The 25,993-nt window shown below is 43.7% G+C and overlaps 1 protein-coding gene across 1 annotated transcript in view; it reads left to right on the plus strand.

Moving 5' to 3' along the window:
* The window catches only part of MYOM3 (myomesin 3), a 508,088-nt gene that overhangs the window by 64,877 nt on the left and 417,218 nt on the right, over positions 1-25,993 (plus strand). The window contains exons 3-4 of the mRNA XM_085647857.1: positions 12,157-12,249; positions 16,309-16,468. Coding sequence (XP_085503983.1) covers positions 12,157-12,249; positions 16,309-16,468 — 253 coding nt within the window. The remainder of the gene's footprint in view (positions 1-12,156; positions 12,250-16,308; positions 16,469-25,993) is intronic.

A 25,993-nucleotide genomic window follows, 5' to 3' on the forward strand; every position in this document is an offset into this window, starting at 1 on the left:
TTGACACTTCACACATCTTTTGGGTAGGTTGCCCCGAGAATAAAACAGCCGAGTCATTGTTGATTCCAGATGCACTTAATGCAGCTCAAATCACCTCAGATGCTGCATAGAAAGGGGTTTGTCCAGGAAAGAAATATTCATTACTATTCATGGCTCAGTTAATACAGGGAGGAGTTCCTCAAAATCTCACAGGAACTGGATGGACACTGTGGAAGTTGATCAGGTTACCTTCTTAATTGCCCATGGTAAGAGCAGCTCATCCATATAGCCACGGTTGCAGCCTAGACTTACTGTACACAAGAAATATGGCAAGCGTCTCTTGAAGAGTTTCTAAGTTAGAAGGAAATCTCACATAGGGTAGAAAAAACTCCTTGCCACAATGGTAGTTCTTGATAGAAGATTATTGGGTGTGACCTCATCGGGGTTCACTTCGACTGGAAAAACTTAAAGATGGATGAGATTATGTTTGGGATTTTTCATAGAGGTATCAGCTATGGTGGGTGGATGGGTAGGGGCTGGGGAAGGTGAAACCTATGCCCCTGCAGATAGGTGAATTGATCAACTATTCTTTGGCAAAGGAGGGCAAAGTCCTGTGACTTCACCAAGTCTTTCCACTTGCGGTCCGCAAAATGTAATCTTTTACAGTTGCAAGATGTCCTGCCCTTAAAGGCGAATCGTCCTGCAACACGAAAACAGCCAAGAACCACCAAAAGGTGCCCAAGGAAATGGAATAGGAAATGGTGGTTGCTAAGGCGCTGGATGTTCAGGATATTGTGCAAGGGCTCTCACCCGTAAAGTCCTTGGTAGGAAGGGAGGAGAGGGTTAATTTGTCGGGGGACAATGTAAGGTGTAAGTGGTGATAATAGGGATGTACTGCAGGCCACTGATGGGGTGACATTCAAGTGGCACCTGCTCCTTGTGGAAGTGGGAATGGTTTCCTGTTGCCACAAAGGGAGGCAGAGTTGCCCTTATTTTGTAATCGTCATAAGCTTCACACTTAATGAAGTTCAGAAACTATAAGTAAAAATTATGAAGTAGCAAGTACACAGTTTTCACAACTTTGCACATCCCTAGCCTTGGGGTCAAGGGGGATGGCATTTCAAAAGTATCAGAGTGACGTGAAGACACATCAGTAGGTTTTCATGGAAGGTGGGGAATAGATCCTGAAAAGATGAATTTTACGTACTTTGCCATTCCCTGACCTAGTCTAAGCATTGGAAACCCACAGAACTGCCTGATGTTGTAGTTTATTCAATAGTGATCTCTGGTAATAAGACTAATCCTGTCGAAGAATGTGCAGTATCATACTGAGGGATGTGACTGATCAGTCGAGAGTTTACAACAAAACAAAATGATTTTGTGATTTGTGATACATAAGATAAGGGCATGCATATTAAATCAGACTGTGAAGTACTGTGCATGGGTGAAACACTTTTCTTTACTTTCTTTACTAAACTCTAAGGGGCATATTTACAAGTTCCATTTTTGTTTTTGACGCACACCTAGAAGATGCAAATCACCATTATTGATGGTGTGCCTTCCTGCACATAAGCAATCATCCCTTCAGTGCAGGAACCCTTGCAACATGGCAGCAGGATGCCTGCACTGGCACTAGACAGTTTCTTATCCACTAGTGCTAGGAGAAACACAGGGGTGTGCCTTATTCTTGTAAATATGGAGCATCTCTGTGTTTTGAAAATGTCAGAGCGTGGTACTGCCAAATTTGGCTCAGCTCTGCACTCCAGCATTTTCTTGTAAATATGCTGTTATGTATCACAGACGAGTCATTAACGCTTAGATTTTTCATTTTGCAAACCAATTCCGTTATTTCATTGAAGATTCCAGACAAAGAGTTAATTATTTTCTGTTTAGTTTCACAGACTGAAGATGGAATCTCAGGGGTTTTCCTTTTGCATTGTATAACTATGACTATAATGTTAGCACCACAGGATTCATAAATACTTACAAGCCTCATCCTCACATGAGGAAGGAAAGGAAGAGGTTGACCTCAGAACAGAAAAATCAACCTTGAGGCACAATGGAGACAGACAGCCCAGGACAGCATCCTCTGGGGGAAGCCACAAGCCTGAGGGAACCAGAATCCTGGTTCTTGGAGTCCCTTAGGTTCTGAGCAAATGTGATGAACTCAAACAGACCCCTAGCATTAAAGAGCACCCAGAAAGTTCAAGGACCGATGATTGGGATCGGAACAACCAAAGTCAATGAACTCACAGCAGATCAGGAATTATGTCAGTACTTAAATACAGCTCGGATCACCTCAGATGCTAGATAGGAAGGGATACCAGCCCTGGGATTGCTTCAGCAATGGTATTAGGATAAAATGTCACGATTTGTCCTCCTGTGATATCATTAGGTTTAGATCTTTGGACATACAACCTACATCAAGACCTGAGTTACATAGAGGATATGCCACACTTATATGATTGTGAGTGGGGGCAGTATGGAAATTTAAATTAGAGTCAAGATTTTCTGTAGTTGTAACACAGCGATACAGTCGTGGCCGTCAATCAACAAAATTACAGGGATAGTGGATGTGACCTCATAAACCTATGAGGACATCACAGGAAGTGACCTCAGGTGACTTATAAACCTAATGATATCACAGGAGGACAAATCGTGACATTTTATCCTAATACCATTGCTGAAGCAGCATCATGTGATCTTTAGTTGAGAATACTCCATGGACTGATTTAAGCTATGACCACTTACACCGTATGTATGTGTTCCTGGTCAATATGTCATTATGTCTCTGGTAAAACATTCTAAAATATATGTACATAGAGAACACTGTAAAAAAAAGACCTTATTTGAGAATGTGTGAGACAAAGTCCTCTCAAAGACCATATTGTATTGGAAATTAGTACATGGGTGAAGCAAGACAGCTTTTAGGTTAAAAAAAGACCAGAGTCCATTACTCGATCCAAGTTAGGTGCTTATGTTTCATTGGAGAACGCGGTCAAAAGAGCTGGTTGGCAGCCGAAGGATCATAATATCAATTAATCAATCAGGGATTTATAAAGCGCACTACTCATCTGTGAGGGTCTTAAGGCCCTGGGGGAGGAGGGTAATTCATGCAGCTCTAATTCAGCCGAAGAGTCAGGTCTTGAGGATCTTCCTGAATGCTTGCAGTGTGGGGGTTGCCTGATGGTGAGGGGGAGTTCAATCCAGGTCTTGGCCGTGATGTAGGAGAAGGCTCTCCCTCCCGTTCTGGCTCTTTGAATGTGAGGGATTTTGGCCAGGGCAAGGTTGACGGAGCGGAGGTTTTACCTGGGGGCATAGAAGGAGATTCTTTTGTTGAGGTATTGGGGCCCGGTGTTGTGGAGGGATTCATAGGCATGATTGAGCAGCTTGAAAGTCACTCTCTTTTTGACGGGGAGCCAGTTGAGGTCTCGTAGGTGCTGGGTGATGTGGTCTTGTCGTAGGATGCTGAGGATGAGTCTGGCTGGAGCGTTCTGGATTGTCTGGAGTTTGTCGAGCCGAGATTTGTTGATAGAGGGCATTCGCGTAGTCCAATCTGCTGGTAATGAGTGAATGGGTGACGGTCTTTCTGGATTCGGGGGGATCAAATTGAAGGTCTTGCGGAGTATGCGGAGGGTGTTGAAGCACGTGGAAGATACAGCATTGATCTGTCGGTTCGTGGTGAGGGAGGAGTCGAGCATGATGCCGAGGTTGCGGGCATGATCCGTGGGTGTGGGAGGGTTGCCAAGGGTGGGGAGCCACCAGGTGTCATCCCACGTGGAGGGGGTAGATCCGAGGATGAGGACTTCCGTTTTCTCCGAGTCGAGCTTCAGGCAGCTGCTGCTTATCCAGGATGCACCGTCCTTCATTTCTTCCTGGAAACTGTGTCTGGTGATGCCGGGTTCCTTAGTGATCGAGAGGATGAGCTGGGTGTCATCTGCTTAGGATTGTATGCTGAGTCCGTGATTTCTGACAATGGTTGCAAGAGGGGCCATGAAGATGTTGAAGGGCTTGGGGCTGAGTGAGGTTCCTTAGGGTACTTCGCATCTGTGGGTTCAGAGAGGAAGGGAGGGAGGGAGTCTAATTCTTTGAGTTCAGCCGGCGTGGAAGGAGCGGATCCAGTCTAGGGCAGTTCCTTGTATGCCGGCGTCGTGGAGTCTGGGGACTAGAGTGTGGTGGGAGATGACATTGAAGGCTGCTGAGAGGTTTAGTAGAATGAGGCCTGCTGTGTGGCCTTGTTTGAGGAGAGTTCGGATGTCGTTCATGGCGACTAGGAGGGAGGTCTCGGTGCTGTGGTTGCTGTGGTATCCGGGTTGAGAATTGTTGAGGATCGCATTGGATTCTATGAAGTTCGTGAGCTGGTTGTTGACGATCTTCTCGTGACTTTGGCGGCACAGTGGCGGAGAGTGATGTGTCTGTAGTTCTTGAGGTCCGTCAGGTCTGCGGAGGGCTTCTTGAGGAGGGGTTTGACTTCTGTGCATTTTCAGTAGCCGAGGAATATGACTGTTTCGAGGGTGTAGTTAATTGTATGTAGTAGTTCAGGAGCTATGGCGGAGGCGGCTCTGTGGAAGTTGTGCTGTGGGCAGGGTCTGTGAGAGCTCCTGAGTGTATGCTCCTCATGGTTGATGTAGTGCCTTCTCTGGTGACAGGGGTCCAGGTGGTGATGGTCGGCTGGGTGGCGTTGTTGGTGGCTGGTGTTGTGTCAGTGCCTTGGTTGTGTTTGTCAAAGTTGTCGTACAGAGTCCTGATCTTGTGTATTTCAAATATAACTCCCTTTTCAACTGAGTAAAATGGCTGCTTATTACATCCATGTTCAACTTTCTGATCAAACATATCATGAACATCTTAATCATTTAGTGGGTCCTGGGCCAAATTTATTTTGGGGGCCCTGTTTGGAACAGCTTTGACTTCATGATCCAATGTCAGCTCTTTCATGCCCTCTTTAGCCAGGTCACTCACAATGCACAGGCACACTCGTCCAAATTCTAAAAGTGTTTACATTTAATGTTTAGGGATAGTGATGTGTGTTTTCAATATTGTAACACAGCAGCAGCTCACTAATATAGTAATATTACTCCAACTAATCTTTGCGACATCCTTCCATTTCTCATATGTGAGGTCCAGTTTTGATCTATGAGACACTCTTTTAATGGGTGCTGCATAAAATATTAACATAAAATCTCTCCGCAAAATGTCCATAATAGACTCTCACACACCACTCACTTTAAAAAAAAAATTAAAGAAAAACAGTATTAAACAATGTACTTCACAAACATTCACAGTCATCAGTGCAAGATCCTGTGCAGAACACAGCCGGCTCTATCAGTGCCTTCTTTGCCTGTGCCTCTGAAACATATAAAGTCAGTTTATACATATGTCTGGAGGTCATTCTTCCAAATGTTGATAAGTGTAACTTTAATACAAGCTAACCAACAGAACGTCACTGTCACGAAAACCAAGCTAAACTTGCAACATTAATTGCATTTTAGCGTAAAATGTGCAATCAGGGACGGCTTTAGTGCTTTTACAGCGTTTTTTGGCGCCCCATGACCTCCTTCTCAACTAATTTCCTCTCTACCACTCTCCAACAGTGCACCTCACCTCTCTATAACCTCTCTCTGACATACATTTAATTTTTCTATAATACTACTCATAGTTCACACACCCTCAGTTCTGTGATCTCCGGGGTACACGTTCTTTGCAGCAGGCACATTAACCCCCTGCCCTACTATATGATGAGTCAAAACTGCCACCAGCCAAAATTCCGATCTCTCAACAGTTGGAACATTAATCATCACATCTTGACATTTTTATTGTTGCCTGAAAACTGCTGGAGGCACAAGGAAGTTCACATGCTTTTAAACCAATAGTTATTTTTAAACACAGCTCCCCCGCCAAAGTCTGCACAAGGTGGGACTGCACCGGTTCGTCGCACCGGCCTAAACTCGTCCCTGTGTGCAATATATGTAATTCTTTAACAATGTAACATAGGGGCACATACATCATTGGTTTTTGCGGTCGCAAAGGGACAGATTCACAGAATCTGCCCCTTTGCAACCACACTTTTTGCATTTGGATGCATAATCCCAAATGCAAAAATTGCCATTTAAGTAATCGCAAAATTTGCGATTGCATTTAGGGAATCGCAATCTGCGATTCCCTAAATGCAATGCAACAACAACAAAATTTGCGATTTCGCTTTTAAGAAATACAAATTACCGTCAACTTAAAGTTGATGGTAATTTGCGAAAACTTAGAAAAATGCACAATTTTTCACAGTACTATGTTGCACACAAACATGCCCTAGCGGCATGTTTGTGTTCAACTTGTTTTTAATTGCACTTTCAGGGGTGCATCAGAGTGTCCTTTTGGCACCCTTGCAAATCGAAATTGCATGCGCAATTTGCGAGTACCTATTTGGTTCTCGCAAATTGCGCATGCAATTCCCATTGATTCCTATGGGCCTCTAGGCCCATAGGAATGAATGGGAAGCCATTCCTTATTTGCAATTCACAATTTGCGATTCACAAATAAGGAATATGTAGGAATCGCACATTTTCTTTGCAATTCCTACATGCATAAGGAATTGCGATTCCTAAATTGCAATTTCTTAAAAATCGCAATTTAGGAATCGCAATTCCTAAGTTTGATGCATGTGGCCCATTATTCCAAATTTGCAAAATGGAAAAGAACCCACGTCTGTCTATCGTGCTCAATATTGTTCACCAGGAAAAGAAAAAGGCAGCCTTTTTACATGTTACCACTTCATTTATAATTTGGAGTCCTCACAACTTACGGTATTATTTGAGGCACACTTCAGATGTCATCTAAGGTTTTCTGAATTGGATTTGCAAGAGCAGTGCCAGTGGCAAGGGCTAGCAGCTCGTGCCTCTGGCGACTCCTAATAGAAGTCCATGGACACTCATCTGCATTATATTTATTTGACCTAATATTATTATTATTATTTCATTCCATTAAATTAATTTGCATGTGCAAATCATTGACATCACTAGAGGGGGTCAGATGGGGCCCGTGTCCCAGCTCTATTTGTCCTGACCCTCCTTGTGCCCCACCATGGATGCAGAGAGCCAACACAGAAAAAAAGATGGCACTGCATCTTGCCATGCAAATGTGTTTGTCCATCTATCTTTAAACCTGAATTTCAATGTATGTCTCTATATGAGAGTTCATATATACATGTGTACAGATATGTACACACATCCATGCAAAGTCAGATATAACGCTTTTAAGCAAAAATACATCTATACGCATTCACACACATGTGTGCACACACTTTAGAATGTATTGGTTTGAGGGAGTTTTATATAGCGTGAACTCGACTCAAAGGTATCAGCGCGCTTTACATGAGCTCCAGATGCAGTGGCGGCTCCTCCGCTAAGGCGGATGTGCGTCGCCTCACTGCTATTTCAGCAGTGCAAAAACGTTTTTAAAAAAGGATAATAACAGGACGTTATTATTTTATTTTTCTATGCAGGAGTCAGGGCGGGGCTTGGGTCTGTGAGGAGGAGTAGTTTGCACTCCTATAAGTATACATGACGGTTTGGCCGGCCCTGAAGGGTCGGCCAAACCATCATGCGCACTTGGCATGTTCTCCATTGGGCTGTGTTGCACAGCCCCGTGGAGAACAATGCCCAGCCTCCCCAGGCACTGCCTGAGGGTCGAAACAGGACTCTCAGACCAATCACGACGCTGGGCATGAATTTTGTTTTTTGGTAGACATGGGGAGATTAAGTGGTTTGCCCAGAATCACAGGATGTTGAGCTTCCCTGCCGAGACTCGAACCCGATTCCCCAGCTTCAAGGTCGACCGCAGTAGCCGTTTGGCCACATCTGTTTTATTTGTGGCCCAGTGTGTGGCCCTCCCAAAAATCACTTCTAGAGACTCTACTGCTGCAAATCACGCCCAGTGATGATTGCTTCTCGACCTTGACCTTATTCCAATGACTGTGCCTACAGGCTGAGAGCCATTCAAGCACCCATCCCATACCATGTTTCACGAGCATCATTGTGCTTATAAACCTTTCTTTACAGTGTCGTAGATGTTATGATTCATAAGTCATAGCCTTGGAGACCACTTTAAAACATCAAGAAATCCAAACAAACAACCCCTGAACGTCACTGGAATGCCCTTTCACCTATCACATGACTTTTCATGAAGCAACACCAAAAATCTAGTCAACGTGCCAGCAGGCCAATTTAGATTTTCTAAGCAATGTTTGCTGAAAACCTGATGCAGTCATATTAAGAACAGTGAATGGCAACAGGTTCAACCACAAAAAACTTAAACAGGCAAAATCTAAATACTTTCTTACTTTTCAAAGATCAGTTTTCAAATTTATAAAATCACAGGAGGTGCTATGGATTTGTCCAGGTACCCAAAATGGCGCCCAGGTAGTACTTCATTGAAACGGACATAGAAGAAGACTAGGAAGGAAAGACAAGACTCAGGACTAGCAAAATGATTTTGGAGACCTAGATGTAGGAAAAGTGGCATCAGACTACAGTAGAAATAGTGCTGTTAAGCAGGGGCAGCTCTTCCGTAATGGTGGAGGAGCCCCGCCCCACTGCTCAGTGCCAGCGGATGAAAAATAAAATGATAATAAAACAATGGTATTATCAGTTTATTTATGACTGTCTGAGCCGCAATGTCGAAGGAGTCTAGGGCATAGCCGGGCTGGGACATGGCAGGGAGGAGGAGTGGTGGGCACTGTAAGTATGCATGTCGGTTTGGCCAGTCGTTTTAGGACAGTCAAACCGACAAGCGCACCTATGTTTCTCCAACCCAGCTGTGTTGCACAGCCGGGTGGAGAAAAGGCATAGTCTCACTGTGCCTGAACAAGCATCAGACCAGCCTGCTCAGGCCAATAGTGGCACTTCTTGCATGCTAGGTATAGCATAAGAGCAGCGTCTGGATTGGGTGGGGAGCCTGCGCTTTGTGGCCAATCGACTGCAGAGACAAGAGGAGAAATGAGGCGGCTGGCAGTGTCAGCGGGAGCGGCAGCTAAGTTGTTTTATTTTATTTTTATTCCCCAAACCCCCTCCCCCATGCTGCCCTACTACTTTAGATTGGCAGTAGCCGACACTGCTGTTGAGGTAGAGCTAACCAGCCCCATGGTAAAACTGGGATTATAATACAATACTGCATTTTCTTGCCTTCCCAAAAGTAGTGAAATAAAAAATACAGCAAAGGAAAAAAAAAAAAAAAAAGTAAAGCAAAGTCGTTGTGTAACATTTGTGCTGCTATCTTAAAAAGCGAAAGGGCAAACTGTCTTTTCCCAAACTCTGTTTTAAACTCTGTTTTTAGAAGTAAAGAAAATGCATTGGTTCCATTCCTTATGTAAATATTTTGTCGTGGCGCAAAGTTCTTTATGTCCTATGTTTTGAAACAAACCTGGTCTGCTCCACCCCTATTACACAAGTCAAAATAAGCATTGGCAAAACCAAGAGGTCTGGTGCTGCAGCCAGTCGTTTGGCTTTGGAAACTCTTGATTTTTTCTGTCATGGGCTTTGCAAAATATTTTTGTTGGGTCGATGGTGGGCCTTCATCAATTTAAAAAAAAAAGGTGGTTGAGGGCAAAAATATTTTTGGTCAACAAAAAGCACACATTACTATAGTAATCTCTGGCATCACTGAAGATAACTACTTTGTGTGTGGGGGTACACCTTGTGAAAATGCAGAATGCTGTAAGTGACAGTGAAGTCAGCCAATGGCTGAAGGGGACTGACTCACTTTCCCATGATACATGATGTAGTTGCTGAAAGAAAAATGTGACTGACAAGACAACAGACTAATGGATGAAGACTGGCTGAAAAGATCTATTACTGACTATATCACACACATAATTTTTGTAAAAACAGAAGGTCGTGGATAATACAAGACTGAAAAAAGCCAATTATTTTGCCATTGGTTTCAAGCCTCTTTGCTAATGCTTTTATGTGTAATGTTTTTGTAAATCCATATTACAAATAGATAAGAAGCGCCGAAAAGGTAGGTAAAAAATGAAAGCTTGCAAAGCCAAATAGTTAGATAGATAGATAGATAGATAGATAGATAGATAGATAGATAGATAGATAGATAGATAGATAGATAGATAGATAGATAGATAGATAGATAGATAGATAGATAGATAGATAGATAGATAGGTAGGTAGGTAGGTAGGTAGGTAGGTAGGTAGATAGATAGATGTAATGTTAGTGATATTAAAGTTAAATGTCTATATAAGCACAACATACAAGAGCATTGGAAACGTTTACAAATATAAGACTATACAGACTAAATTGGTTTACAAATATAATTCTAGTCCTCAATTATAATATATGACAACATGACACACAGGAGCACAGTTAGAAATGCACGTCAGTGCACACATAACAAAAGAAATTACAACTTCATGAAGAACAGTTTTAAATGGACACAACTTGGTAGGTAGTGAAGTAGCAGCAGTCAGATAAAAAGGCCACTCCTAAAGGAATTTACAATACTATCCGCAGGAGAGAGGAACTGATAAAGCTGGAACGTGCCCTGTGATCAACATGGACAGCTGTTAGAAAGCATCCTGCTATCTCATCAGACTCTTAACACAAAGGCAACACTAAAGTAATGAAGTGAAAATAAAAGCACTGGCACTGAAAGGAATTACCTTCTGTGCAGATGTTCTCTCTCAAAGTGAAGTTATCCAGTGACTGCAGTAGGGTGACCCCCTGCTCTGTGCCGTATGATGTAGTGGGCGGAAGCAAAATGTGAATTACACACCTGCCCCTTTAAATACGTATATTATACATATATATATATATATATATTTCAAAAGCAAAAGGGCTTGACTAACGCCAGACCTAAAAAGGTACCATATTGTTTATTTAATTGTTTATTGTTCTCTTTTATTTCACCACCGCAAAGTTTATTGTTTATAATTCCTTGCACCTGGTTTGTATTTATGGATGCTGCTAACTTCAGTCCTGCAAAATTGGCAGAGGTCAGAGTGACACTACATTTGCTCTTTCCTTACTCACAAATTTGTATAAAGAGCTAACAACATACATTCTGCTTAAACAGAATATTTTGTTGTGGTACACAAAGCAGTTCTCAACAACATTTAATTTCTGTGGGTCACTGCTGTGGATGGGGTTCTCTCAATATCTATTGAGTGCTGCAGTGATTGATATGCAGAAAATTATTTGGCAACATGTAAGTCCTGGCAGTAGAGAGGTGCCTACTTCATACATGCATCCTTGAGATAAAATGGGTAATTTAACCCCTCGCTGTTCCCACCACTCCCAAACATTATGATTCCCAAAGACATAGATGACATTGTCAACACTCAATCAATTGGGTTTCATTAACTGTTCTTTTCATAGCCCAGATAATATATCTAAAACCATGTGGTACAGATTACCAAAATAAAAAAAGCTTTGAAAGCATTGACTAACACAAACATGACCATCAATGATTTCCTCTTTTGTCCATGTTTCAACTTGATGTGCTCACTACTCAAAACACACAAGATGATGGACGGAATGTTGCACATTGGCAAAACATTCACCCCCAGTCACAGATCTGTGTTTAATCCATCGTTATGTTGCTCACCACGCCAACCCAGTTCAGACATGGCCATATGCAAATCAGTCTTGACCCTGTGCCTCATGGGAACAGTCCAGCCTGAACTGCCAAGCCATGTCTTCCCTGGACCGGAATCAAGCATCCTAGGACCGGCTTCGGGGTTTCACCTTTTCGTTATTTTGCTCACCACGTCACCCCAGTTTAGAACTGGCCATATGCAAATCAGTCTTGAACCTGTGCCTCATGGGAACAGTCCAGCCCACTACTCAGACATATAAACAAGTATGTGGGGGCAAGCAAGTGTCAAGAACCACTCATATGACTAATGGCATAACGACATTGATAATACCTGAGTAAGAAGTTATATTTGCACAACTGATAAGATTTATCTGATATCTGAACATTTATTTGGACTTGGGTCAAATCACTCAGGTGTGGGTCTCCAAAACCCAAATTATACATGTCATCTCTGAAGGAGAAAATACACTTATATGAACCAGTTCGCTCGTCTGCCGTTGATTCTAAAGGTGTCTAAAGGTGAATTTAATGACTTTGTTTAGCTAATATTGGTCTTATTTTTTTTCTTGGATCTTCCGGAAGGGATGAGGAAATCACCAGTGTTGCAGTGTCCAATGTGGAAATGACAATAGCTAGAGCAACCTGGACCCTGGAGTCCCACCTGGAAACATCGTGGTATGTTGCTTGTGACACCTGTATAAGGTTGTTGATGTGTCATTCATTGCACGTTCTACTTCTGTACTTTAGTTGTGATTGAAGTGTCATGCCTACAATACATCTATATTGAGTTTTGGTCAGTAAGGCAGATTTTGATTGAACCAGTGACATGTTTGAGATTTATAGCTCCTCCAGTAAATGCTGATGTTTTAAGATTTCAACAGTGTGTATCTGAAAGAATATTTTTTTAAGTTTACAATTCAACAATTTGCTAAAATCAACATTCATATTAATTTTGTTTCTTATTTTTTTAATCTCATCTTCATGCATTTGTTAAATCCAGTAAAATGGATGTCATTGTGTTTACCAAATCAGTCCTATGTGAGCCTGATGAAAATGCTTCTTGAGGAAACCTCTTCTGAATGGCTATTTCATATAGATCTGAAGCTGTGCATATCTGTAATTGTTTTAAAGACCAGATCTTCCATTTGAAACCAATTCCCTTATTGTTAGGGGCTTTTCTCATAACTCTTCCTAATTTAATAGCTAAACTGATATTTTTTCAGAAACCAATCTTTGGCACTCCAGTTTCAATAAACGTAATTTTGATCGCATTTCATTTTTTTTTAGTAAGACGTATTTATCCACAGTGTTACAGTCAGGCAAATATTTTTTGTGCAAACATATGGCTAAAAACAATTGCATAACTTAAGGTAGTTCAGAAGCATAAAAAACGTAAGAATTTCAGTAATATGTCTCAAACGTGTTTATCATAAATATCTACAATACGGTGAAAAGGATTGAAGCCACTAATATCATTCATTTATTTAAACTGCAAAGACAATATTTTAGTGTATGCAACATGTTCTTACAGCATTAACCAATTGATTTTTCCTTTTCATCTATGTAAACGTTTATATTGATCATTATATTTACAAGAGTTATATCAATAAAATTACAGTAAGACCATTACAAACATGTTCAATTTCTTTGCAATGTTAAGTAAACTTAATTTATCAATCTCCATAATTATTTATCCATTCCTTTGTGGCAATTTAGTGGATTAACTAGCATTAGTATACAGATTACAATAGTTGTGATATTATGGGGGCCGATAATGATGCCGGTCAGAAAGCCTTCAACTGTAGGTCGGAGGCTTTCCGACCGACATCTCCAATTTCAATTCTCACCGCCGATTAACAATGTAACTACAGGAAAAAGTGGGAAACCCAATAAACTCTTGGGTAGTCTATACATTAGCAGGTAATTGTGCCTACAAGTATGAAAGGAAATCCCTTATAGGCACAATTACCTGCTAATAACAATGTAGGCAGTCAGAATTGAAACCATCCGGTAATTCCGGCTGATTTCCGATGAGCTTAAGGAGCCCATTGGCCAGTTGGAGGCCCCAGCATAATCCCTGAGGACGGCGTTTCTGGCAACGATGTCTGTTTACGACTGGCTTGCCATGTTGGGCTTTCTGACATGCAGAGCCTGTCGGACATCAACTTAGGCTCCATTCCTGCACGGCCACCTTGAGGTGTCTGCCACACGGTGCAGGGATTAACAGAATCTCCCATTTCTTCATGGGAGCTGGAGCATAGAGAAATGGGAGTATCCGACCGCACCATGTGTGGTCGCATTGTAATGGCGGTGTCGAGACCGCTGGCCAGAGGTCGGTCAGTCTCAAGACAGCGACGATCAGTCCGCCCGACATTGTAATCAGGCCCTAAGTGTTAGAGTTTGCATCAGAACAAATAAAAAACCAGCAATTAAAAACATGTCATAGAATTGAATAAAAGTAATAACTAGTAATTAGTTTGAATATTATCTAAAAATACATTCAATGTCTGCTAGATAACGCATTTATATCATTCAAGTCTCTATTTTTAAAAAACACCACTTCTAGTGTTTTGAAAAAAGGCGTACGAGAAGTCTGCATTATCCTGATGTAATTAGCATCATTTCAGTAATTTTGTTTTAGAATTAATCCTGAAATTTTGCTATTCCACCACATTGTGTAATTATGCTTTGTTTGTGGTAAAAAGTTGCTGTGACTGCACCATCCGCAGTAACGCATTGGAACAACCTGAACAACAGAGCACAAGTGCTTTGTTTTTTTTCCCATTTGTTTAGCTCAAAATGTATCCTCTCATCCAAAATGGGCGCGGACCTCGGCGTAGATCAAGTCCTGCGCTCAAGCCCTCGAAGGCAGTCAATCCACATCATGTAGAGTCTTCAGCCATTCCGATGTGGAGATTGCTGCAGGGACTGGCCTAGGCCCAGACCCAATGCCCAACTCCCACAGGCGGCCAACCTCCCCCCATTGCTCATCAATCTCAAACGGTGCACAACCGTCCATGAACACATATCCCACATTTTTTGTTTTCTATCCCGCAGGACCAGTGGAACAAACTTTTCTTTTTATTTTGCCTGCCACAATGGCCTGGGCGTCAGGATACCCCTATCCTACCTCCTTGTCCTCAAAATGGTGGCGCAACATTTTTGTTGATGTTGGGCCTGTCAATCAAATTACTGTGTCCAGCACAGATATTACTGACTTCTGAACTTTCATTTTCTCAAAAACGGTTAAATGCATTTACACCACATCACAAAAAGTATGCTTTTTAAGTAAAGGTCTAGCTTTCTGCTAAATGTAATGTAATGCTGTTCAGCCTTTTTTCTAACTTCCTATGGGAAATTGCATGGCGAAAACATGCTTTGGGACCACTATAAAAACCCATAAAAGATGTGGTAAAGTTAAAGTTAGCTTAGCATTGAAGATCATATAAATATATTTTAGAACACAAAAGGGAAAAATCAAAAAGCATACACCGTCATGCACATTGGCATCACTGATGACATCTTAAATGACATCTTTATGACATTTAGTCAGGACATGGGCCCAACCCACAGCAGGAAGCCAACCACGTGCATTCAAGGATTCACTGACCCCTCCAATAGGCCAAAATTAGTCCTTGAAGCTTACCATGGATTTGTGGTCCCCACCTGTAAAGCTTGCATCAGGATTGCCATCCCCAGCCAGGAATTCCAAATCTCAAGGCCCCTGAAGGAAATACCAGATTCACATAATTTTGGTCATACTTGCGGCCAGTCAATCAGATCCTTTCGGTTTCACGGATCCAGATGGATCCACAAACGCAGCATGGCTGACAGGAGAAATGCTCTCTTATCCAATCAGATTTAAGTATTATTTAGATTTTTAGATTTATGTAGGGCCACAAAACCAGATTTGTGGAACTCCACAGACTAGCAGTCCTGCTGTCTCTAAAATGTAACCTCATGCCCAGCCTGAGACGCTTTTAAAGCTTTAATTATTTGGAAACAGCTGAATAGATTTAGTCAAAATGAAGCAAAGGCCCTCCTCTGAGTAATGTTTTGATTTCATGCCAAGTTGGGTGTACTTTAATTCTTCTGTTGTTTTTCTGCGTTGAGGTGCAAAGAAATCTATAGGAGTTTAATAGAAAATGCTACTTTTCAGATTCTACTTTTTATGTCCCGCTTGACTGATCTCTAGAAATATTGCTATTAACAACCTAAAGTGGATATAGTTTTCTTTTGAAAAGTTAGCTTAAAGGCTGTTTCTAAAGATAAATTACTTTTAGAGTATAGATCTCATTCATATATCATACCTGCTGCTAGATTAAAGAATATTTTAGATTAAGTTAATTTAGAATACAAAACATACATTGAACCCATTAGAAACATATTTGTTTGAAAGGTTTTATAAAGCGCGAACAAGACCCTGACAGGTATCAGAGTGCTGTACAAAGAAGCAAATTAACGTTGACATGAAAAAACAGTAACGTACAATACAAAATAGCGTATGAAATTAGAATTGTTCAACCGCTTGTATTATAAAAAGCAGTCAGTATATTCCAAACCTTTTCAGAGTTTAGAGTCTGTGCGTCCAATCAACTCTCTTGTTACAAATTGAACTGACTTATTATATGACCCTTTTCCATTTCTCAAAAATGTTTGATGTAGCTACTCATGCAGAGCCAAAACCTTAATTGCTAATGTGCACGTTGCATTTGTATGTGAAATTTTTCTCAGGGAAGCAAAAGTGAGAAGGGAAGCAGAAGCGCTGGTACATGAAACAAGACACCATAAAAGTATCAGGTTTGGAAATGACATGGAGCGAATTGAGAGAGACATCATTCATGCAAGCCGATTGCTGCGGGTCAGATCAGATAAAATGGCGATCCGTCGAAAGGTAAGAACAGCATACATAAATGGCTGAACATATCAACGCAAATGCACAAATTAATAAATGATTTTTGAGTAATCTGTGGGAGTGGTACTCTTTTTTACATTGACACTAAAATATATATTATAAAAGATAGATTATTATTGCCTACATCAGGTGGGCACTATATCCTACTGTACCCAAAGACATCAAGGATTAGTACCCCCTATTCCATGCCCATCATTGTGATAGCCAACATCAATCTACTCATCAGCCATGATCTTACTATTGGAATGTTTAGAAGTCAAAGACAATCAATCACCAAGCATGCTTGTGGATAAACTTTTAGATGGAAAGACTAATGAATGTCCAGTCCAGCCTTCCTTGATGCCTGAAAACATTGAATTATTTTAGATATCTGTATTGTTGGAGGCTCAGATTGTTATAGAGACAAAGTGTCAGGGCCATTGTGTTGTAAATCACTATCTAATGGGTGAACACTTACATTTCAGAAGCAAAGGCGATGCAATTCCTGACTTTCCCCGAGAAAAACGTGCCAAGCCTGCCACATGTAATATGTGCATGGCTATGGTCACACACAAGATGATGTCCTTGAGGCACCAGGACGGGTGGAACATTCTGCGTCAACAAACAGTTTAGTGTATGGATACCAGGATGTGCAGAGTGGACAGTGGCTGTTATGTGAGAGTGATTTACTCTCTTCTGCTAGGGGTTACCTTTTGGAATGAGAGACAGCAGATAACCACTATTTGGCCACTGTATATTGGTGATTACACACTATGGGGCATCTGCCCACAGGATGTCTCACCCAATAGAGGTTGGGACATACAGGGGTGTGGAATTATTGTGTATGCCTGCAAGCAATCACTGGATCAGGTGGCCTGTTTTCTCCTCAGTAGACCATATCGTCGTAAACCTCCCATTTTAGGATGTGGCACACTGGGATAGCACTACAGCCTAAGAGGGAAATTCTTATTGCAAATCCTTTGGAGAAAAGGAGAATGGACAGCTGTCATTCACTTTTCTTTATGAAGAATTAGACTCTTCCAGATTCAGACTGTAATGAGTCAAACAACCAGAAAGCTGTCATGGCCTGTAGTTGGATTATCAGGCTGTGGCATTGGGGGGGCGGGGCTTGCTGAAGCCTAAGATGGTCGCGCTTTGATCGAGTTCTGTGCAGCCTTCACTCCTATCCTACATTTATCCGGCTTCCATGCCCCATTTTTGACCCCCAATCCACGGCGAGAGACGACTGATGGTAGAGGCAAGTCCCGCTTAGCCTAGAGCACCTGACACCATAACTGGCTGGGGCCTAGGTACATGACCGCGGAGCCTTCCTGACTTGGTGCCTTCCCTGCCTTCACAAGTCCAGGAGCTGTTGCTTGGAGGCTTCACGACCTCCCGCCCGATGCTGGAGTGCCTGTAGTGACGACATCCCATTTTGCAACCCTTGCAACCCAGTGTAGTCCGCGACAGAACGCGGGCGCAGATAGTGGCGGTCTCGCTTGAGTGTGAGGTTTGGCGCGGCCATCACTGCGAAGTTGGGCATTGCCCTTGCCACGTGAGCAGCGGACCTCAGTTTGGTGGCAGGCCATTACTGAGGAGAACTGGACCGATTTGATCTGAGGGGCATAGCGCGGTCCGTGCAGCTGGCCGCAGATCGAGGTGACTCGCCATACCTGTAATACAGAGGTTGGGCATGGTGGCTGCATCGGAAGGCGTGCAGTGGGGCTGCTTTGCCCTTGGTTCTGCTGCTGCTGCCTTTGACTGCCCTGCGGCTGGCATGCTGTGTATGCTGTGCCCCTGTTACTGGAAAATAGCGGATTGCGGGCCGGTGACTTTTGGGCAGTGCACGATAGCAATCAGAGTCAAGGCCTTCTGGATCATCTGCGGGGGTAGGACGGCCCGCGCTCGAGGCCCCTATGATGGGTCATGTACTCTGATCCTACGGCTTTGGGATCAAGTTGATGTGGCTGCCTGCGGGTATCTGATTCTGCCTGTGATGGTGCACGAGCTCCCCGCTCATTACTCTGTCCTTGCTCCCAGGGTGCGGTTACTCGAAAACTGTGACACATAAACTTCTTGTGCTGGCCCGGCCGTTGCTGCTCATGAGGCGCTACTTCTTCCTGCTGTCAGCCCCTTAGGTGATTGAGCGCCTGGTCTATACTATCTGGGGCCCTGCGGTGTGGTGCCCCTGTGATTTGTGCGCCTTAGATTCATTGAGGTGACCCTGATCCAGCGAGCGAGGGGGCAGCCGGAATTCTGGGAACTCCACTGAGACAGTGAACACGATTGAAGCTGACGGGAAGGAAGTGTTGCATCCTGTCCTTGAGGCTCGAGGAGAAGCACAGCTGGTTGGTGTAGAGCGTGATCCCCGCTACCTCATCGGCAAATTATGGGCAAGGTTGACAAAACCCAGTTGAAGCTGCAACTCGAGCAGTGCAAGTCACGATCTAGAGACGCAGAGGGCGCCCCTTCCATGGACGATTGTGATGACATGTCAGAAGAGGCTGCGGGAGATCTAAAACAGATCCTAGCGGTAATGCAAAAAAGCCTGCAGAAAAGTCTCTCTACCATCGAAGGCAAGATTGACACTCCTGCATATCGTATGGACAGAATGTCTGAACCCCTCGACAAACATGGCGAATGCATCGACATGACTGAAAAGAGAGTCACTGAGGTGGAAGAGGTGCAGACGGAGGTCAGCAAAACACAGAAATAGTTTGCCAAGATGCTAGCTGCCTTGCAGGAGAAAGAAGAGGATTTGTAGGCGAGGTCTAGGTGGAGCAATTTACGCATCACGGGGCTGCCGGAAACGACCTCTACCGGTAATATGGAATTGTTTACCGAAAAGCTGCTGGTCACACACCTGGGCCAAGAGATATTCTCAGATATGTTCGTGGTGGAGAGAGCACACCGGTCGCTGGGCCCCAGGCCTCCCCCGGGGGAACCGCCACGGCCAGTAATTGCCAAGCTCCTCAATTACAGGGATAGTGACGCTGCCCTGAAACAAACTAGAGCAAAAGGTGCACTCCAATACGAGTGTTCAACGTTCTCTCTATTTCTGGACTTCACAATGAATGTGCAGGAGGCTAGGCGTCAATTCGCTCCTGTGAAACGGCGACTGCGGGACCAAAATATTGACTACGGTATGCTATACCCTGCTAGACTGAGAGTCAACCTTAATGGACATTCCAGAATTTTTCTTGACTCGAAATCACTTCAGAATGTGTTGAAAGACCCATCTAAGACAACAGGGGAGTGGTCAGGAATCCATGGGAGTGGACGAGGCAGCTGGTGGAGCTGCAGGTGGCGAGTAATGAAGCGGCGCCGGCTGCGACCTGCTGGTGTAAAACTCACTGTCCTGATTGGTCTTGCCCTGTCCTGTTGTTCTCTCCCTCCTCTTTTGATCAAATTGGCCTGGAATCCTGTGTCTGGGTCATTGTTCATGATCTATATTATTCATGGATCCAGCGTACTTAAGTATTGTTTAGCTTTTTGACGTTATTAAGCAGGACTGGGATTGGTCTCCTTTTTTTTGTCTCTTTGTTCTAATGGTTGGCTATCCACCCTGTATATTGGGCGGGGGTGCCCAGCTCCTGTAGCCAACTGAACTGTCTAGCTATTGTTAAATATGGAAGCAACTGAATAGCATTTGATGGCTGTGTTGTGATTTCTACTTTGCTATTTTTCTTTTTGATTCTTGTGCGGTAGAAGGCAACATCTACCTGTGTCTTACTCACCGTCCAAGTTTTGCAGAATATGGGTTTTTGTGGGGAGGGACGGGGGCTGGAGGGTGTCATCAATGCTAAGTAGGGAATTGTATGGCGTGGGTGGAGTGTGGGATTTTACAAGCAATGTTGGTGTCTTGTTGTTTTTTTTCCTGACACAGTATATACATGGTACTTTTGCAATGCAGAAAGAGTGTTTCTGCGAAAAAGTGTGATTCAATGGTCTTTTCATTCTAGACATGGCAGGGGTGCTCATGCTGTCATCATTATTTACGTGGTTTCTCAGTTGATGGTCTGACTCTATTAACTTTGAATATTAGGGGTCTCAATGATTTTCAGAAAACCAGGAAAGTGATCGCCTACCTCAACAGACATAACATAGATGTCGCGCTCTTGCAAGAGACCCATCTGCCAACTGACTCTCAGATGCTTACCCACAGGCATCTTCATGGCGCCTTTCATGCTGCCGTCTTTTCCACTCATGCCCCCGGGATGCTGACATGGGTCAACACTAAAGGTGGCATATCCCTGGAGGCTCTAGAGACCGACAGGAGGGGCGGTTCGTAATTTCTAAGGTCAAAGGGAGGGGGTTGGAGTTTATAACTGTCAATGTGTACTGCCCGAATTTCGGTAACCCGCAATTCTTTAGAGACTTGCTGATACACCTGCGGCGCTGGGCATCCCTTCCATTGGTTTGGGGTGGGGATCTTAATTGTGTCCTCAATCCGGCACTGGACCACTCTGGGGGTCCGGCGCGGAGACAGTGAAATGCGGCTATAGGTGTCGAAGATGCTATGGCAGAGCTTAATATGTTTGATTTTTGGCGCTCCAGAAATAGTGGCCCGGGGGGATTTACACACTATTCTGCCCCACATAACCTGTATACTAGGATAGATTACTGGTTTGTTTCCTGTCTCCTGACCACGGCTATCCGCAGTGGTGAACTTCAGCCACGCTCATACTCAAACCATTCCCCAGTCCAATTATGGTTTAACACACCGTCGAAACGGCCAGCACCCTTTACCTGGCAGTTACCGCCTTATGCCTTACTCGATGACGCGTTCAAGGCAGAAATAGCAGAATCCATTGAGGTCTTCTTCGACACTAATATGGGCTTGGTTCCCCTATTTTCCATGACATGGTAAGCTTTTAAAGTATACATAAGGGGGATTGCTATGTCTAAGCACTCAGGAGTGCTCCTGTCTATCAGGGATCATCTGATAACCTTAGAAAAGAAACTTGCTACCCTCTAACAAGAGGCTCAGGAGGGGGGTGCAGAACGGGGGCGACAGCAGAATTAAGAGACACAATAGTAGAGTATCACGAAACTGCGGACAGAGAGGTTACATTTCTTGGCAAATACGATGTTGCCATCGCTAGCAGGTTTAGGGATTATTACTTAGAGCTATACCAGTCCAGACTATCGGGAGGAAGTACCAGAGCTGTAGACTACCTGGAATATATCAGGCTCCCCTGGCTGGTTGACGGGCACAGGGAATGCTTGATGAGGCCACTTAAGGCCTGGGAAATTCATGAGGCGCTTAAATCTATGAGTGCTCCCGGGCAGGATGGCCTAACTGTAGCCTTTTACAAGGAGTTTAGAGAACTTCTGGTCCCCCACTTGATATCCTTATTCGAAGAGATGGAAGAGAGCGGGATGATACTGCCATCGATGCGGGAGGATCTGCTGGTCTCCCTCCCGAAACCAGGTAAGCCTCCAGATGAGTGCTCATTATATAGAACGCTTTCTTTACTGAACGTGGACACTAAACTGTTTGCTAAAGTACTTGCCAATCGTTTGGCTCCCTTAGTACCGACTCTGGTCAGTCCCGAACAATCTGGCTTTGTACCGGGTCGCACGCTCACCCACAATCTGCGCACAGTTTTTGGGCTATCCAGCATACCATTCCCGTAGTCAAAGCAACTGCGATTTTCTTGGATGCAGAAAAAGCTTTCGACTCGATCAAGTGGAATTTTATGATGTTAGTCCTGAGGCAAATGGGTGTGGGCGACCTTTTTTCCAACTTGGTGTCTGTCCTGTACAACTACCCTACTGCCAGGGTCAGGGTGGGTAATATAGTCACACCCCCCTTTAGGCTATCCAGGGTCACTTGTCAGGGGTGTCCACTGTCGCCACTCCTTTATGCGAATGTGGCTGAGCTTTTGGCGTGCGCTCTACGGGAGTATCATAGCCAACGCATGGGTATAACCTAATCATCTCTTCTTATGTGGATGACACCCTTATATATATCAGAAACCCAGAGTCTAACCTCTCCCCAGTTTTGCAGGAGGTGGTGTGTTATGGCGAGTTCTCTGGTCTACATATTAACAGGACTAAGTCTGCCATTTTCTCACTCACGCCGGCTTTGGATCCCATTGAGCTAGATTTCCCGCTACAGTGGACTGCAGACCCTGTGTGTTACCTGGATATACAGGTTCACACTAACTCCGAAGTAGTGTTCAATGAGAACTATGACAGGGCGGAAGCCAGACTTGAAGACGATATCCGCAGATGGGTACGCTTGCCTTTATCCCTCATCAGCAGAGTCTCTTTGATGAAAATGGTAGTCCTTCCTCGGTTTTTATTCCTGTTTTGCAACATACTGATGATACTCCCACCTCCTTTTTTTGAGCGCATTAAGTCGCTTCTGATTCAACTTGCCTGGGTCGGTAAGCAACCGCGGGTCCGTTGGGACATTTTAACACCACCTTATTCCATGGGAGGTCTGGGTGCCCCGGACTTAGAACTCTACTATTATGCGGCACAATGTATGCCTGCTTTTTATTGGCAGCATCAGCAAGCCCCCCCAGCCTCATTTGTATATACAGAGGGTTGCGGATGCGCCCTCTTCACTGGCTTCATTCCTGTTCCGCGCCCCTCATAGACGCTCGGACATGCTGGGTTCAATTAATACTACTACACATGCATGGTCTAACATTCTGAAAAAGCAGGCAGCTACCATTTTATATTCTCCCTTAGCCCCAACTGAGTTGTGCACTTGGCTGCCGGTCCTCATTGAACCAGAGGTGCCAAGTGCACTCGCAGCACTCGACATTACTCGTATTGGCGACTTCTTTGTGAACGGAGCTGGGCAGGACTGGGAGGACATTGTCTCGGACGGGTGGCAAGTCACCCCTCTGACGATATTCCACTATTATAGGGTGAGGCAAGCACTTTGAGGTATGTTGGACGATGAATTGTCCGTGTCACTGGAAGTAGCATCTTTTTCTCCTTCGCTAAGAGTGGAATCCCCTGGTAAGGTAGTTTCAAACATTTATTCTCTTACCCAGGATTATTGGAGGCACCACTTCACTAAAGCCAGGCTCGACTGGCAGACTGATCTAGATAGGGTGCTAGATGACGACACATGGCGCTATTGTAGCGAGGTAACACAACATGTCTCCCTGAATGGGTGGCACCTTCTCATAAATTTTAAATTTATCAATAGAGTATATTACACTCCGTTCCGGCTTCACAAATATGGTCTCCGTGACTTCGCGAGATGTGAGAGGTGTGGTCTTGACCCCGCTGGGTTCATCCACAAGGTTTGGTTGTGCCCTGAGGTGGCCAATTACTGGGCGGTCATCTTCCTGAATCTTAGAGATATTACGGGAGAGATTCGGGATCCGGACCCGCTGCTGGCGCTGCTTGGTTACTCCAAACACATTCGCAAAAGTATTAGGTGTTTGGTTGACATGGGGCTACTATTAGCTAAGCGGGTGGTGACAATGCATTGGGCCAGAGGCCCCCCCTCACCATAGTGTAATGGTCCCAAGATATGTTATATTGCAATACACAAGCCGAATTATATAGCAAACTTCTCCCTCCCTGGAACCGTCCCACGTATTTCTGGAGTCTATATCAAAAATATCTGGCGAATAAGACATAATCAGTTTTCCTGTAGCTCCCTTCTCTTTCTCCCCGTGGGGGCCCGGCAGGGGGCAGTGACGGGATGCTGATGGTCTCCCTAGTGGGCATTGCTTTTGAGTGGCAGCTCAGATTATTGCACCAATGGACAGTTTTTGTGTAACCCTCCGAGGACCTGTCTTCACACATTGTTCCTCTACAATGTTATTACTGCTTATTAACGATGATTTTAATTGTCTCCCTGTATTGATCATCACCTCTTACTGTAAAGTCCTGTGATACTGTACACTGCGGATGAGAATGTCTCTGGAACAAGCATGTATGTATACTGTGATTGTTTTTTCTTTTAATGTTTTCATCCCCTTAGTCATAATTGATATTATTTGTATTGTCCTATGTGATTGCGAGATTTAATAAATATTTTTTTTTTTAAATCACGCTGTGGCATGTTGTCTGTAGCGGCAAAGGGATTCCAAAGACACCAGGGGGCATATTATCAAGAAACAGAGTTAAAATTATCGCCACTTGGTGACAACATGGGCTTCTATGAGAATTCTCTGCAGAATATTATCAAACCCATTATCGCCGCTTTAGCGGCAGTTTTCTGCGGCGATAATTTTATCACCTGGCTTGATAATATGCCCCCTGCTCTGTTAGAGTATACCTGCAATTCATCTTTAGTCGTATTGGCTGTGGGTGGTTTAAGAAGGGATGTTTTAAGCCCTATTGCCTAGAAAGTTTGCTTTTCTCAATTTTTTGCTTTGGTCCAACTTCAGATATATACTTTGCTTACCGATTTTTAAAGTTGACGTGAAGAAGTATGTGGATTGTTCAGATTTAGATGAGGAAGTCTCAAAATCCAGTTGGTGTTTTTGTAGGGGATTTTTCTCACCTCTTCCTTTTGTGCTTGTGGCATCACATATAGATGCTGAATATACACTCTGCCAGAGTAACACTTGTTATATACCGAAAATGTCCTGCTTTCCGCAATTCCCAAATCCATCCTTCTTGTTGCTGGTGTATCCTCACTTGCTGACACCGCAAGAGTCCCTTACTAATACAAAACAGTCTCCACAAGCCTGGAAGCTGTTGTTTGAGTAAAGTGAACTTTTATCTTAGTTGGGGGATTGCTGCTTCAACTTCAGCCACCATCATTGCATCCTCCTCTCTCTAGCTAGACCCTGAAGGACCTGGGATAGCCTTTTTTTCTTGCCACAATAAGGGTGACTTCAGTTGATTCTCCTTTTCTTAGTGGGACGGCATGGTGTACTCATTGCCACTATGAGAAACACATAATCTCAGGTGTTGATGTGCTTAAGCTCAGCAGAGCCAGAAGAGACCCCCTAATATTACTCATTTTCTTTCTGAAGCCTTCTTCACATACACAGAGTTTCTTATGTTGCCCTATGGTGTAAGGCTGCAAGACAGGACTGGGCATAATGACTGCAAGCAGCAGTGAAAACTGCTTGTAGCTGCTTGGAAGAGCTTAAATCAGTTTACTTCAGCCTAAATATGGTCAGAATGCATCCCTAAGTCTTCAGCAAAATTGGGAGTAGTAGTCAGTGCCTCGTCAGTGGTATGAAGTATTATATCAATGTAATTACAATATACTGCATAGATCTTTTTCTCCAGGGAGTCGCGTGTGTAAAATAGATGCGACTAAGATTCGACAGCGAATGAACCAATTAATAGGCATTTTTATAGGACTGTCTGATTGTGGCATTGATAGCAGGAGAAAACAAAGGAGGGAACAGAAGTAGAGGAATTAATAAGGAGTATACTAACTCTCAACATCTCATGTGGGCTTCTGACTGTGGGACATGCATAAAACAGGGGCTCGGTTTGTGACACAAGTGCGCGAGCAAAGCCCATCATGATACGTCTCAGGATGTCTGTGTGCTTGTGACTCAGTCTCTTCCTAGACTACAGGAA

Source organism: Triturus cristatus, chromosome 3_2, assembly GCF_964204655.1.
Source record: "Triturus cristatus chromosome 3_2, aTriCri1.1, whole genome shotgun sequence".
Classification (NCBI taxonomy): Eukaryota; Metazoa; Chordata; class Amphibia; order Caudata; family Salamandridae; genus Triturus; species Triturus cristatus.